Source organism: Heterodontus francisci, chromosome 10 (genome assembly GCF_036365525.1).
Source record: "Heterodontus francisci isolate sHetFra1 chromosome 10, sHetFra1.hap1, whole genome shotgun sequence".
Lineage (NCBI taxonomy): Eukaryota > Metazoa > Chordata > Chondrichthyes > Heterodontiformes > Heterodontidae > Heterodontus > Heterodontus francisci.
In genome coordinates this window covers 87998806-88015577 of record NC_090380.1, presented here as the reverse complement: position 1 = coordinate 88015577, position 16772 = coordinate 87998806, and the positions used below count along the sequence as shown (strand labels likewise).

General features: G+C 39.1%; 2 protein-coding genes across 17 annotated transcripts in view; one reads left to right on the top strand and one right to left on the bottom strand.

The window, feature by feature from the left end:
* tfg (trafficking from ER to golgi regulator) overlaps positions 1 to 8261 on the top strand; it is a 220933-nt gene extending 212672 nt beyond the window's left edge. For all 3 annotated transcript variants that reach the window (XM_068040975.1, XM_068040976.1, XM_068040974.1), the window contains one exon: positions 7409 to 8261. In XM_068040975.1, coding sequence (XP_067897076.1) covers positions 7409 to 7788 — 380 coding nt within the window. In that variant the 3' untranslated portion in view covers positions 7789 to 8261. The remainder of the gene's footprint in view (positions 1 to 7408) is intronic.
* A 2210-nt stretch (positions 8262 to 10471) lies between these two features.
* Positions 10472 to 16772, bottom strand: part of LOC137374607 (fibronectin type III domain-containing protein 1-like) — a 323625-nt gene continuing 317324 nt past the window's right edge. For all 14 annotated transcript variants that reach the window (XM_068040959.1, XM_068040964.1, XM_068040968.1 and 11 more), the window contains 2 exons: positions 14091 to 14213; positions 10472 to 13008 (listed from right to left, as the gene is read on the bottom strand). In XM_068040959.1, coding sequence (XP_067897060.1) covers positions 12893 to 13008; positions 14091 to 14213 — 239 coding nt within the window. In that variant the 3' untranslated portion in view covers positions 10472 to 12892. The remainder of the gene's footprint in view (positions 13009 to 14090; positions 14214 to 16772) is intronic.

Genomic DNA, 16772 nt, shown 5'->3' with positions numbered 1-16772 from the left:
GAAGGCGTGGGAATGGAATTGAGTGAATTGCTGTTTCAGAGAGCCTTGCAGCCACGATGGACCGAATGGCCTCTTTCTGCACTGTAACTCTGCGATTCTGTGACAAAGCAGCCCGCTTGATTTGCACCCCATTCATTTCCTTCATCACCGATGCACAGTGGCTGCAGTGTGTACCATCTATAATATGCACCGTAGCAACTTACCAAGGCTCCTTCAACATAACCTTCCAAACCTGTGACTTCTACCACCTAGAAGACCAAAGGCAGCAGATGCATGGGAACACCCCAAGGACTGCAGCGGTTCAAGAAGGAAGCTCACCACCACCTTCTCAAGGGCAATTAGGGATGGGCAATATATGCTGGTTTAGCCAGCGACGCCCGCATCCCATGAATGAATTTTTTAAAAAGAGGAGCGAAATTGTACATGGGTCCCATGGAGGTTGAGACAGGAAAAATTATAATGAGGGACAAGGAAATAGCAGACATTAAACAAATGTTTTGTCTGTCTTCACAGTGGAAAACCAAAAAAAAACATAGTGGGAAGCCAACGGTCTGAGTGTGAGGAACTTACAGTAATTAATGTTAGCAGAGAAAAAGTACAGGAGAGATTAATGGGACAAAAAGCAGACAAATCCTCTGGACCAGATGGCCTACATCCTAAGGCTCTAAAAGAGGTGGCTACCAAAACACTGCTTGTGACCTTCCAAAATTCCCTAGTTACTGGAACAATCCCAGTGGATTGGAAAGTAGCAAATGTAAGAAAACTGGGAACTGCACACCAATTAGCTTGACATCGGTTGTCAGGAAAATGCTGGATTTCACAATTAAAGAAGTGGTAACAAGGCACTTAGAAAATCATATAATTAAGCAGTTGACATGGCCTTATGACAAGGAAATCATGGCATAATAAAGGGAAATGGTGTTTGACAAATCTATTAAAGTTTTTTGAGGATGTAACTAGCAGGGTAGATAAAGGGAAACCAGTGGAAGCAATATGGTTGGATTTTCAAAAGGCATTTGATAAAGGTGCCACATGTAAGGTTGTTGTACAAGATAAGGGCTCATGGTGTTGGGGGTCATATATGAGCTTGGATAGAGGATTGGTTAAAGGGCAGAAAATGGGAATAAATGGGTTGTTTTCCGATTGGCAGGCTGTTATTAGTGGAGTGCTGCAAGGATCAGTGCTGAGGCCTCAGCTGTTTATAATCCATATTAATAACATAGACGAAGAGGCCGAGTGTAAAGTATCCACGTTGGCTGATCTTATAAAGCTAGTTGGGAAAGTAAGGTGCGAGGAGGTCACAGAGTCTGCAAACAGATGTCGGTAGGTTGTGAATGGGCAAGGAGATGGCAGGTAGGGTATAATGAGGGGAAATGTGATGTTATTGTTAGGAATAATAGCAATGCAGAAACATTTTAAATGGTAGGAAAGTATTAATTGTTCATGGGGATTTGGGTGTCCTTGTACATGAAACACAAAATGTTAGCATGCAGATACAGCAAGCAGTTCGGAAAGCAAATGGTATGTTAGCCTTTATTGCAAGGCAGTTGGAGTACAAAAGTAAGGAAACCTTGCTGTAATTGTGTTGGGTTTTGGGAGTCACATCTGGAGTACTGTATATAGTTTTGGTCTCTGTACCTAAGGAGGGATATACTTGCATTAGAGGGCGGTGCAACAAAGATTCACTGGTTTGATTCATGGGATGAGAGGGTCCTCCCATGAGGAGAGATTGTGCAGCATCGGCCTATAACTCTCTGAAGTTTAGAAGAGTGAAAAATGATCTCTTTGAAACGATTTTGAGAGGGCGTAACAGGGTAGACACTGAGAGGTTGATCCCCTAGCTGGGGAATCTGGAACATGGGGGCATAGTCTCAGGATAAGGGGTCAGTCATTTAGGACTGAGATGAGAAATTTCTTCATTCAGAGGGTTGTGAATCGATAGATCTTTGGACTCTCAGGGAATCGAGGAATATGGGGATCGGGCGGGAATTGAGGTCAATTATCAGCCATGATCTTATGGAATGCGGTGTAGGCTTGAGAGGCCATATGGCCTACTCCTGTTCCTATTATCATCTTCGCCTCGCCATTGGCAGCCGTGCCTTTAGCCGTCCAGGCCATAACTTCTGGAATTCCCTCCCTAAGCCACTTGGCCTCTCCTCCTTTAAGGTGCTCCTTAAAACCTACATCTTGGACCAAGCTTTTAGTTCTCTGTTTTACTATCTCTTCCTTTGACTCGGTGTTAAATTTTGACTGATTATGCTCCTGTGAAGCACCATGGGATATCTTGCTACATTGAAGGCACTATATAAATAGCTGTTGTGAAATTAGGAATGCAGGCATGTTCTGCCAAGCATGTCACTGAGAATGAAATTTTACATTCCTCCAGACACACTTTTCCCTATATCTGTCATACGTACGCGATTGAATTGCCATATTTCGAACAGGATGTCCAGCTGTTTCAAACAGAACCAGGAAGTTAGGTATGATAGTCATAAGTATCAAGCCAAAAGTCTAAAGTACAGTGGACCCTCTATAAACAAAATCTTTGTGAGCCATATTATAGCCAAAGTAGTTGCGTTGTGAGAATATTTTCAAGTCATTCTTGTGGAGAATGTACGATATTGAAGGAGAACTGTAATTCTACATACTTTATTCTACATAAATATTGGTTATTGTCAATACAAAATTAGTCTTCCTATGGTAGACCATCTACTAAATTTAAAAAACATGGAAGTAGAATTAATGTTTTTAGAAGCTCCTTTAAGAAATATTAAGATGAAAACTTAATATGGCATCAACCTTTCTACTTCTATCAACATTCAGGAGAAAAGAAACAAATCATATATGTGTGGGGGAAGGAGCTGGGGGTGAAGAGAGAGTATTTTCAATATTAAGTTGTTCTGTCTCCAACATAAGGAAGCATTGCATTATTCATTCCGGAAGGGTTTTTATTTGTGTGCAAGCTTCAACAGCTGAGAAACCTACCATTTTGAATTTTTCATCTATAGAAAATACCTGCTTTGATGTATTCAGCATTGCCTCTGACAGCAATTTAGCTGCAGTCAAGTGTATTAGATCCTGAACAGCTATTAAAAACTAAAGCAGAAAACCTGACTTTTTAATTTTAACTCTAGTGCATTTTTAATACCCATTTTAATGACTAGGCTTTTTAATGGGGGCTTGATCCATGCAGTGGTGCAAATTTCCCATAAGAGTAAACTTGTGTATTGATTTATGCACGGCTATTATATTTTACATTAATATGCCAGTGTTCTAAGACTGTGAAAAATATGTAATAGATGCATCACATGCAAAAGGATCTTCATGCTGTGTTTACTATTATAGCTGTATAAACGCTGTGATAATCAGCAGAATAGATCTACTGAACCATAATCAGTCATGACACTTCTATCTACACTAATTTACTTAAAGGTAGTGATCTAGTGCTGGAAAATGTCAGCTCAGGTTTAACACAGAAGACAATAACGCCCCATAATCAATATCTGCAGTTTGTACCTACCTAGCAAAACACATCCAAAGGAGTTGGATGTTGGTAAGTAGGTATAATATGTGTAATTCGATTATAATGGTCACCCACTAGATGCACTGGCATTCGCTTAAATTAGAGCATTTACATTCATGTAATCCAGTCAATACAGGCAAGACGCATTTAATAATGCTGTCTCTGTCGCTTATTAGGAAAACTTTGACAGATGTTATCTGTTAAATTGAGGAATTTAGGAGCATATATACTTGTATTGCTGCATTTTTTTTAGAGAATGGTCTCCATATGTAGCTCTCCTCCTTTGTACTTGGAGTTTCTAGGTTCCACTTTTAATTATAAGCCCTTGAAGAGCAAATACAAGACTGGTTTGCTGTGTTTATACAAAGTTTCCCTTATATTAGCACAAATATGTTGCTGTGGGTCTATGATGTCATCGGTTTCTCAAACCTAGGCTTGTTTACATTATGCCGTTCAGACAATGGAATGAGGCCCTTGCATCTGCAGTTGACTACTCAATATAATATAAAAGTCTCCATCTCCTTTCATTAAAAGAAAAAGTAATTTGTTTTCATTCAAATAAATCATTTTGTGAAACAAATTTTGGAGGTGTGAGAAAACATGCTTGTAGACAATTCTGCAAGCATGAGCATGCTATCACTATTGCCACTTTTCCCCTTTAACTGGCTCACTCTCATATGTAGTGGCTTTTCGCACTTGCCATAGCTATGCTTGTGTGTACATAATTTGTTTTTTTCTGCATATTTCTTGGATGTCTCTTTGTTCATTGACCAAGATGGATGAGGGGAAATCACTGGAAATGCACAAGCACTTGGGACGGTGAAGGCTTTTTACTCTCTATTGCTGGCTTGTGAAACCTTGATATAAAGAAGACATTTTTACAAGACAGAAATACTTGGATAAGATGTATTTGCTGTCTGGTTTCCTGCTAAATGTTCGGAGCCAGAAATGTTCTTGCACCTATGCACTTCGTGTTTGTCAAGCACATATGGAGAAGGTTACAGTGCAAGGTATAATACCTTGCTGAATAAAAATGGTGAAAGGTAGATATAAGGGAGGGAGCATAGCCCATAAAGTTGAAGTTTTAAATCGGAAATCCTGTTTGAATCCAAATCTTGTCACGTTGCATTCTTAAGGATAGAATATGGGGTTGAGGCAACTTTTCCAGGGTCAGTCAGGTCATCTTGAGCTACCGCTCAAATGTTCCTCACAGCCTACATAATGGTCACTGAAGAATCATAGAATCTCATAACACAGAAGGAGGCCATTTGGCCTGTATTGTCTGTGCCGGCTCTTTGAAAGAGATGTCTAATTTAGTCCCACAGACCAGCCTTTTCCCCACAACCCTGCAAATTATTCCTCTTCAAAAGTATGTCCAATTGCCTTTCAAAAATTCCTACAGCATCTGCTTCCACCACCCTTTCAGGTAATGTGTTCCAGATTGAAGCAAACCTCTACCTAAACAAATCCTGCTTATTTTCCCTCTAGGTCTTTTGCCAATTATTTTAAATCTATGGCCTCTGGTTACTGACCAACTTGGCAGAGAAAACAGTTTCTCCCTATTTTCTCTCTCAAAAAAAATGCTCATTATTTTGAATACCTCTGTTAGGTCTCCCCTTAACCTTCTCAACTCTAAGGAATACCAGCTTCTCCACACATCTTAAATTTTCATCCCTGGTATCATCCTAAGAAACCTTGTACCCTCTCCAGGGCCATGACATTCTTCCTGAAGTGTATTCCTTCATTATGTTTGAAGAACTTTTGAGACATTTCCAAAATAAGGCAAAGCACTATAAAAATGCAAATCTGAATCTTTTTCCTGATTGGTTGAACTGGAATTTATTGCACCTGCAAGTATTTACTGCTTGGGTCATCCAGACTTGGTACTGATTCAGAAGACAAACTGGGAGGTGAAATAATAGTCAGAACTTATTACTGTGAACAACGAATGAATGGCATTTGCTGTTTGCCTCGTTTAATTTCCATGAGACTTTGCGCAGGAAGTTGCTGTAAATGGGAGATAAAAACAACACAGCATCTGTGAATAGGGCAAGCAACTGTGTATCTCTTTAACCAATCTGATGGAAGTATTGTGAAATGAACCAGCAAATATAAGAGGAATGAATTCAATGTTAAATCAGAAAACAGAATAGAAGCGAAGATTGGATTGAGAGAGAAAAAAGGAGACGAAGAAAAACTTTTTTTTAAAAAGAATCCAACAGACTAGGTGCAGGAAGGATGTTCCCAATGGCGGGGGAGTCCAGGTTCAGGGGTTGCAGTCTAAAGATAAGGGGCAAGCCATTTAGGACTAAGATGAGGAGGGATTTCTTCACCCAGAGAGTGGTGATCCTGTGGAATTCTCTACCATAGAAAGCAGTTGAGGCCAAATCATTAAATATATTCAAGAACGAGTTAGATATAGTTCTTGGGGCTAAAGGGATCAAGCGATACGGGGAGAAAGCGGGAACACGGTACCGAGTTTGGATGATTAGCCATAATCGTATTGAATGGCCTACTCCTCCTATTTTTCTATGGTTCTAACAAATAATAAGTGAAGGAATGAGATTTCAATTTGTAATAGTTAATTTTCATGTCAGAGGGGTTGTTTGGCAGTAATTAAGACTTACCATGCCGTTAAAAGTGGTACTTAGACTGGAATGGACAAGACCTAAGTTTCTGTGGTGTGTTTAGTTCATATCTACCATGCAAGTACAGCTGAGTCAGACAGATGCTGTTTTTGCAAAACTTATGGTGGAGCAGCACATCAGAGACAGCAACCTCTGGATTTTCGCATATATCCATGCATCTGCCCTTGCCTGAAGTTGCTGTGCAATTCGTGCATAAATTATTGTTAGCCTCACCATTATTTTGGCAGTAAATTCTAACCTGGTATATTTGAGAGGAAGAAACAATATTTATGTGTAACTAATGCACAAAAGCTAAATTCAGAGTCAAGTTTTTCATTGAGAAATTGAAGTCCTAAAGGCATTTTTGTAAAATGTAACTGGTATTGAGGGTTTAATAGTTCAACACTTTAAATATAATGGCATGGATTTTGCGGGAGGAGGATTGACAGCGAACTGTCAGCGTTCACTTTTGTTACCCTTCTGAAACTGACCACAAATTCAGGATGTTGCGTAAGTGCAGCTTAGCGTGGAAATCCTGAAGTTGCGCTCTGTCACTCAGTGCTCTGCCACCAGCTGCACTGTGGACACTGCCCCCCTCCACCCACCAGAGCCAGCAATCATGAAATCAGCAAGAATTTCAACTTTCCTGCTCTCGTATCACTGTTATAAACTCCATAAATAGTTACACCTTATTTAATCAGGTATAACTATGTTTTTAACTGTGATGTTATTAATAAAATTTGGTAAACAGAACTGGCCCTGAAAAAATAATTTTATAATTGTGGAGTGCTCTTCAGTGATTAATGACTATATTTTTTAAGATAAATTTTTAAATTTATTTTTAAAAATTTTTCAGAGTATTTTAGCTTCTACCTTCACCCCATGTGTATGTCCCAATCTTTCATTTACTGTAAAAATAAAAGTTTTTTTTTGTTTCCTGGTTGGTTATCTATAAAAATCTTTTAATGTGATTGGCTGCTTGGACATCACTGCAGCTCCATACTGGGATTCTCCAGTAAAGAACGTTGCAATCAGTTACAGTACCACTGCACGACAATGGGGGTGAAATTCTCACCAGAAGGATTGCTAGATCTCTCAATGAAACTTAGAGGTCAGCAGCAAGTGCCCTTGTTTTGCCCCGACTGCAAACTCTAGGCTGATAAAAATGAATGTGCAACTGTACTCTGGATTTTTTCTATTAGTGTGCTTAGTTATGGTAACGATGGCTCATATTTTTGTATTTTTTTTTAAAATCTAGGTTATAACCAACAGCCATCCTCCCAACAGCAAGCTCAGCAGTACCAAGCTTTCAATCAGCAAGCATCCCAAGCTCCTGCACCTGGATTCTCCACTCAGGCCCAGCAATTACCATCACAGCCTGCTCAGCAGTACCAAGCGGGCTCCTATCCACCACAGAATTATACAACACAAGCTTCTCAGCCTGCTAACTACACAATGCCACCTGCCTCCCAGCCTGGTATAGGTCCAAATCAACCAGGGGCTTACCAACCAAGGCCAGGTTTCACACCTTCCCCAGGGAGCAATGTGACACCACCACCATCTGGATCCAATCCATATGCACGGAATCGTCCCCCATTTGCTCAGGGGTACACCCAGCCTGGACCAGGCTATCGGTAAAGCTCTGTGGTTGTTGGGAAAGCTGCAAGCCTACTTACAGCTGCTAGGTAATAATTTCCATCCATGCACAGAGATTCCAAACCTTTTTTGATTTGAAAACAGTTATAATCTAAAGCAGAGCAAGCCCTTCTAGTAGCTTCTTGAATAATGGATTTTGTTCGCTGGGGAAAGAGACCAAATAGATTTGTTTTCTCCTACTTTATGCTTTCAAACTTAACAGCATCATAGAATAAAAAAACTTTTATTGAAACACTACCTAAACAAGTGTTAAGTGATTTTGAAGTTGTAGACTGCCTTGGTGAAAGAACAAAGAAATTTAACTATAGTTTGGAAGTAGACCATGAATGTGATTCATTTTAATGTAAATGGATGACGCTATGTACTGAGTGAGATCCTGATTGAATTGAGATTCGAAGTTAATATGTACAAAAACAATTCTCCTAGGAAACTAATAAAGATGTTGAAACTTACAATTGATTTTATTTCAACTTATTTGCTCTCTGGACTATTATTTGCATGCAGTTTGATTTTATTATAAATTGGGTTTTCGTTCATTTGTCTAGGTTTTCAAGAAAAAAAGAATAAGAACCACCCTGAGAGTCATATTCTTATAAATATACATACTTTGGTGCCAAAGAAACATTGATCAGATCCCAAAGTTGCTTCAGTCATTCTTTTCCCATTGTCAAGCGTTCTAAAATTCTAAACTTGGTATCTCATTGCTAGTATTAATTATCTATCCAGCTGTCAGAGCTTCTTTGGAAATATATTCAAACCCCTAGCAAAGCATTTGAATCCCATTTAATCCCTTACATTTGTATGGGGCAGGTGATCAGACAACACCATATTAGCATAGAGGGTACTACTAGGGCCAAGAAGAAACTGGCTCTGTTCACAGTGCTGCTCCCTCTGTGGCTCCATTCCACTAAAATGGAGTCAGTGGTCAGTTTGTTTTGATGTGTACATATGTCATGAAGAGATACAGCACCGAAGCAGGCCCTTCAGCCCACCGAGTCTGTGCTGACCATCAACCACCCATTTATACTAACCCTACAATAATCCCATATTCCCTACCACCTACCTACACTAGGGGCAATTTACAATGACCAATTTACCTATCAACCTGCAAATCTTCGGCTGTGGGAGGAAACCGGAGCACCTGGCGGAAACCCATGTGGTCACAGGGAGAACTTGCAAACTCTGCACAGGCAGTACCCTGAACTGAACCCAGATCGCTGGAGCTGCGAGGTTGCAGTGCTCACCACTGCGCCACCCCATGTGCATTTGTATTTCATGTAGATAAAAAATACATAGGGGAGATGTATATTTTCCTTCACAGTCACTGCATCTCAAAAATACTTAACTGGCTGTGATATGCTGTGGGAGGTCCTGAGTTATAAAAGGTGCTTTATAAATGCAAATTCTTTCTTTTATGTATGTATGCATGTTCACGTGTATACGTTTTCCTATAATAAGCAGGATTACTGCTTAAGGTAGTAAAATTTTATAGTATCTGGTGAAGTTCCACAGAGGAGTTTAATCTAATCTGAAGTAATTCCACTTCAAAGCATCAAAATAAATTTCAAAATCATGAATTACTTTTTCCTTATAAAATCATTTTTTCCATATAACTTGATATTTGTCACCCATGGGATACATGTTGATTAGGTGACTGAATTGGGAGGTGAAAGGAATTCAGCAACAAAAAAAATGAGTATTGATAATAATGCATATGGCGATCAATAGGGCAGTTGGAATAGATTAGGTAATGGGAATGAAGTGCTGTGAGGAAGAAGTAGAAAGGGTGAGCCTTGCAGCCTACATTGTCTCTGCACTTACCATTCTGAAGCCTCAACAGCTCTTTTGTTGAACTTGAAGTACTATCATCTTCCACAAAAGGCAAGAAAGATGAAAAGCGAAGCAGAAGAGGAGACAAATGGCAATATGCACAAAGAGATGTACCTATACTTAACTTACCATGAGCTAAGTCTTAGGAAATTCACCAGAGTGTATGTTATTTCTGTGGATATGTGTGAGGTTATGAGATGCAGATAAATAAAGCTTGTATTTATGTAGAGCCTTTAATGGAGTAGAACATCTCAATACATTTCAAAACAAAATTTGGCAGTCACATAAGGAGGCATTAGGACAGGTGACTGAGGACTTGGCCAAAGAGGTAAGTTTTAAGAAGGGTCTTAGAGGAGCGGTTTAGGGAGGGAATTCCAAAGATCAGGGTATATATTTTTTCTTTTCCCATATATTTGCTGAAAAGTGTCTTGTGGTTTGGCACTAATAACTTACAGTGGGCAGCATAGTGGTTAGCACCGCAGCCTCACAGCTCCAGCGACCCGGGTTTGATTCTGGGTACTGCCTGTGTGGAGTTTGCAAGTTCTCCCTGTGACCGTGTGGGTTTTTGCCAGGTGCTCCGGTTTCCTCCCACAGCCAAAGACTTGCAGGTTGATAGGTAAATTGGCCATTGTAAATTGCCCCTAGTGTAGGTACGTAGGTGGGGATGTGGTAGGGAATATGGGATTAATGTAGGATTAGTATAAATGGGTGGTTGTTGGTTGGTACAGACTTGGTGGGCCGAAGGCCTGTTGCAGTGCTGTATCTCTATGACGATGACTGAGTAAGATTGAATTGAGAGTTGACCACAAAATAAACAGGTAATAAAGGTTCGCATTTAAATTTTATTTTAATTATGTCTTTATTCTTAAGAGTATGACAGCATAAATGACTGCTACAGGCAGCCTTGCAAAATTTATCAAAAACTCTGCTCAAGTAAAGCTGCTGACAATCTAAATACTAACTGCAGCCATGTTTTCAGAACTAAACTCATGTTACTAGCAATGTCACATGGGAGAAAAAGAATTGTATATGTTAGTATGCATTACTTAATCTATAATATCCATTTGTGGTAAGAATATGAGGCAATAACCTCCACAAATACTGAATAAACTGCGAGGCCAACAAAGCTAAATGTCTGTGAGCATTTGTTAACGTTTGGCAGCTGAGCACCTCTTGTGTGGGTGGAGGTTTGATTGCACATTTCAATCTATGTTTGCAGCAGCTCTGTGGTATGAGCAGACGTTGCTAACTGAAAACCTAAGAATGGTGTTTGAGTGTTTCTATCTGAGGATCTGACAACTTGATAGTTGAGCATGCCATATCTGGATAATTGTTAGCTGAGTTGCTGCAATGAGATTTCAGTATGGACCTGGCTAAATGCTTGATAGCTGAGTGTTTCCACATAAATTTGGTTAGATATGTTAGCCCAGCTTCTCTTTGTGGGCATGGCCAATGTTCTGCAACGTGTATACTGGCACAGGCAGGTGTTTGGTGCTTGTTTGTCTCTCTACCACCATGAACAGGTATTTGTTAGTAATGCAATTTGTAGGGGCATGTGAGATTTTGAGTATTCTGGCATTTCTATCATGCTCTGTTAAGCCACTTGTTAGATAAGCATCTATATATACACACATTTGGTAGCCAAACGTTTTTGTCGTGTGCATGAACATATGGGCAGTGAATATCTCTAAGGAAGTGTGCATAATGTTAGTGGCTAGGCATTTGAATTCAGGTATGTACAGACATTTGGTAACTAAGCATCTCTGCATGTGCTGACACTGTTGAGTTATGGTCTCCAATTAGGTGTATGGAGATTAGTGTCCTATTTGGGCATCCACAGATGTTTGGTGGCCTACTGTCTTTGTGAGCATGCGCAGGTAATTGAGCCTTGTGAAATTTATCAAAAGCTGCTCCAGCAAAGCTGCTGACCATCTAAGTAACTAAACTCGTATTAGCAATGCGACTTAGGGGAAATTGTGTATATTAGTATTTAACTTATACTATCCATTTGTGGTAAGAATATGAGGCAATAAAATGTCCACAAATACTGAATAAACTGCAAGAGCAATGAATGTAAGCGTCCGTAAGTGGACATATGTGAATGTTCGTCAGCTGACCATCTCTATGCGGGCACTATTGTAGTTAGGTGTTTCTGTGAGGCTGTTTGTACGGGTATTTGTAGATGCATAGTCTAGTATGCTCACCATAACATGGATATATACATGCACTAACCAAAAAGAAAGACATTTTACAAATTTTGAATGTATGTAAAAATATCTTGGCTGTAAATATTTAGTTTTGTTCAGTACTGAATAAAGTAATGTATGATCAGCTTAACGAGCAGAACCAAGAGGTTTTTGTCCATAGCTACCTCCCTGCCTTCAGTACACCTTTGGACAAAAACAGGCATATTAAGTAGTTACACTACAAAATATCATTTTGGGTACAGTTGTAATTTTACAGGAACCGTTGGCTGCTAAGGATACCCAATGAGAGAAGTTTCTCCATTCTGCTGATAAAGCTCATTTGTTACAGTAAATCTAAATTAAAAAAACCTTTCTCCTATATTTTGTGAATAGAAGTTACAATTTATGTTCTGTGTTTTTAAATACATTCCTGATAAATAACATTTAAACTATTATATTCAGAACTGAGGGCATAGGGAGCCAGCTTCCCAATATCAAAGCCTGTGTTTTCAAAAATTTAGGATGTTCTGATAAATAAAACAAATTTTGTAGGACTTTTTGACCAAGGTCATGTCCAAAGACAGAAGACTTGTTAAAAATTACTATCTTGGGCAGTGCTATCATTTATTTACAGCACACTTGATGAGTATATTTTTATATATTTAGATGTTTACATCAATTTTCAAATGGCCACTACTGCGACTTCTGGAAGCAGCAGTTGTTTAAAAAAACAAGAGGCCAGGTAACAAAAGTGAATGAGAGCTGGTCAGAAAATTGCTAGAACGCCTTGTTAATATCACTATTTACTGCCCAGCTTGGTGGTCACATTGTTCTAAAGCCATTTAGGTTGTGGAATAATTACAATTATGTGCCCTTGGAATGGGTACAATTCACCCTGTACCACATTATATAAAGATTTCTATATGGCTTCTTAAAAAATATTCTGTACATTACATGGTCTATTTGACTTTTGCATTGAATATAAGGAACAATACAGATGGAATATAATAATTCAGTTCCTTTGCTTTTTTGCTGCTGCTGCTTGGTTTCTTGAATGGTAGTTGTTAGATTCACCATTGCCCGGGTATGGCTATACCGCACTCGTACCAATGGACGTAATTAATATGTGTTCGTCCACCTATTGTACCAAACATAACCGGCTCCTGGCGAACACTTCGGTAAAAACCTAAAAATTGCAAGAAAACAGCCTTACTTAAAAGGAACCTGATGAGCATTAATGTTTAGAAATTGTATTAAACATTATGACTGGTTTTCTCGTTGGCTCTGGGTAACTAAGGATTTATATAGTCAGTTATATGCCAATATTATTAGAGTAAGGCATGCCTTTTTGAATAAATCTGTTAAAGGGGAAAAAGTGTACAGTGTGAAGAACTTTTTGTTCAAAAACTGATGTTTTTAAATGTCAAATTTAGCACTGACTGGAGATTCTCACATCGGATTGTCTTCCCTACTGGGCTACCCAGGTGATGTCGATAATTGGTAATAGCTCCAGTGCAAACACCAAGGAATATTTGGCTGGCCGACACACGGAAACCACAGTAAAGACAAACATGAAATACAGTGGTTGTAGTCTAGACTTTTCCTTTAGTCCAGATTGTACTGAAGGAAGGTTTCCGCGTGACTAGAAAAGCAGTTTTGTTTCTGGTTCAAAATTGGCTTGTCCAGTTTCCAGGTTTTAAATCTATTCTAAACCCCACATCAGGTAAGTAAATTTCCAGATAGCCTGTAAACAGCATTTATAGATTAAACAAAGGGAATAGTGAAAGAGTATAAAGTGGGGAAGCAAAACAAAAGTCTAAAATGTTCAGAAGTGTGTAGCTTGTGGAAGGGCTCTTCTCATAAATTACCAAACATTACAAGTCACGTCAAAGATTATTCCTTGTGAGCATTATTCAAAATAGTGCTGTGACTGGAACATTCTTAAGACAAAAAAGTATAGAATTTTTATACAGAATACAATTTTAATTTTAAAAATGGTAATGTTTGGCTTTGCTGAGGAAAGTGAATTTAGGTTTGAATCCCAGTTTGTAGCTCTGAGCAGAACCTTAGCATCTCGCAACTGGGTCAAAAACAAATCTAGCTTTAAGGGGGAGTGCACTACTGGTTTCAATCTGACTGTAATATCACACAGCCAAGAGCACTGTAATACTTTTAACTTTGGTAGGTAATCATCTACTTATATATTGCACAATCTAGGACTAACAGAGAACAAAATCAGGCGACTATAATTATTGAGATTTAGCTCACCTTGTCTGATCGGCAGCTGTTCAGGAAGGAGATGTTCTCCTGTTCTACCATCCAGGAATGAGTCGACAAACTGGCAGTGATCCTCTCCATACCCAGATAAATCTCCTATGTTGTAGAAAACTCCTATTTTTTTTTAAAGGATAAAGAATAGTGTCCGGTTTAGTAACAATGCTAAATCGATCTTGATTGTCCCATGCCCTGATTCTCATAGTTGCAGGTGATTTTTGCTTCAATGAATTGCACATAATGTTGTAGGGTAAATCTGTTTTTTTAGTAAGGATTTGAATTGCATGAAAATTCCTTGTAAAAATTACAGCCACCTGCATGCTAATAGAAATTGGATATGGGTTCACATTTACAAGATGGTTACTGGAAAATCAAATAGCTATGTATTCCATTCAAGCATATAAGATAAATTTACATTTTAAACAGTTTGTTATTTACAGCCACCTTTCTGAATTTAAACAATTCAATAATATGATCTGATCAGTATTTGTATGTGGAGAGAGACTTACGTTCCATAAACCCTAAGCTCTACATTTCTATGGATCCATGGTATACCTCCCAGACAGTTACTATGTTCATTTACTCAGCTGGATGATGGTACTAGAATAATTCCTGAACTGATTGCTATTGGGTTGAGGGAATTGAATTGAGATGAACCTGCCAATAAGTTTAATGGAAATGTGCGCCAGATTTTCTGTTTCCATGTACTTATGCTGAAATTATCAACAGAAGGAATTTAATTGCCATGGTTAGTGGCTCTGAGTTTATAGCTTTGCATGTGGCATCCAGCTACTTGGCCACAGTTTCTATTTGCCCATTCCCAGATTACTCTTAAAATGCAGATGGGACTTCCCCTAGACTAGGTTTCATTTGCGAACAATGCAATGTGTACTGGTAGTGTAATTTTCTAGCCACAACTATCTTGTAGTGCTAACATCATAAAGATCTTGTTCAACTGCTTAACAAATCTATTTGATGACAGGTGTTCAATAAGGGGTTATGAAGCTTTTTCGTTCAAAGCTCCTAAGAGAAACATGACTTAAAGTTAATGCCCTATGCTGTGAAAAGTAGTCTGATAACACTGTCTGAAAATAATTGCCACTCTTGTGGTTATCAAGCAATTTATAGGATGGATCCTCAACAAGTGGAACCAATGGATCACTGGTTTGGGTGCTTGCATAAATTTGCTAGTACTGACAGTATCTATTCTGGCTACTAAATGTCAGATGTGAATCTTACTAGTAATTTGTGTACCCCCAATGTAGCTTCCCCTCTTCCTACTACACAGCACTGAGTCTTGAAATCACCAAATACTGTGGCAACACTACCATTCAGAACATTCAAATCCAACTGTTAAAACCAACTGTGCAATATCCCTGCTGCACCTTTTCTCTCTCTCACACTCGTGCATGTATGGATGATCAACAAGATGCATCATTGCAGAAGCAAGTGGTCATGTTTGAGATACTTGAATATGGTCATTATTCTTATGACATTTGCCAGAATGGTCTTTCCTAGAGAAAATATTTCTCTGAATTGTCTTTTGATCAATGTATCATTTGGCCAATAACTTATGTATTCTCGAGTCAGAAAAGAGGTGAATGATTTGTATGCATTCAGAATTGCCATCCAAGCATGTTGTGACAGGAGTAACAGATTTAAGTGACTATAATGAGTTTCTGTTTTTACAAAGCTTTTGTCTTCATATCCCATTAGTGTATAGCTTCTATAAGGATAACATATTCCAGGCACTCCTAGTCCAGAGATAAAATTGGTAATTTCACAAGTATCAACTAAGATGAACTGACTAAATTTGATGCTGGAGGCATCAAATGTCTCAACAGATCTCTATCTATATTATGTTTTCCTGCACTAGCATTTGCAATCCCATTTTTAACCTGAACCTACAGCAACAAGATCTTTAATCTTCTGCTTAGAAATTCGGTAGCAACTATTTTTGGACACCTTACAGAATGCTAACTCGCACTCAAATGGAGAGGTCCAAGGAGCCTGGGATTTTGGGCCTTGCACTTCATTATCACATAGATGACACAGCAGAAGGACTCTACACAGGCTCATGCACCAATTTTCTGGTAAGTAATTGGGTAAGATCGCAGGGGTCGAGAGGAAGAATGACCAGATCTTGGAGTGTGACCAAAAGGCTGTCATTTGTTGGGGAAGACCATGATAGGGGTCTGGAGATTGGAGTCGGGAGTGAGGATGGAGATCTCTGGACCGGGAGTGGCAATGATTATGGTAAGTACTATTTTAAGTAGAGCTGAGAAGAAACCGGGTGCTATGGATCCAAATTTCTAACTCTTTGTCTCTCTACCCATGCACATGCACATTTTGACAGCTGCTCCATTTTTATCTCCTTTTTTATTCCCTTTGCCCCTTCTTCCTGGAACCCAGTTCTGCCACCTTTCATTTCTCCTCTTTGTGCACTTTGGCCCCACCCAACCCCCCTCACTCCCTGCCCAAACCCATCATTTCTCTGTCTGTCTACTTTCCCCTTGCCTTTCCAGGCTTGAATGCATCTGATAAATTCACCAGCTACCTTCTGTGCCTCTCTTGGTATTATAATGGTGGTGTCACTAAGAAACCGTAGGTTAGTAATCCCTAGGCCTGGAGTAATAATCTCACAAATGAGAGTTCAAATCCCACCGATAGTTTGAG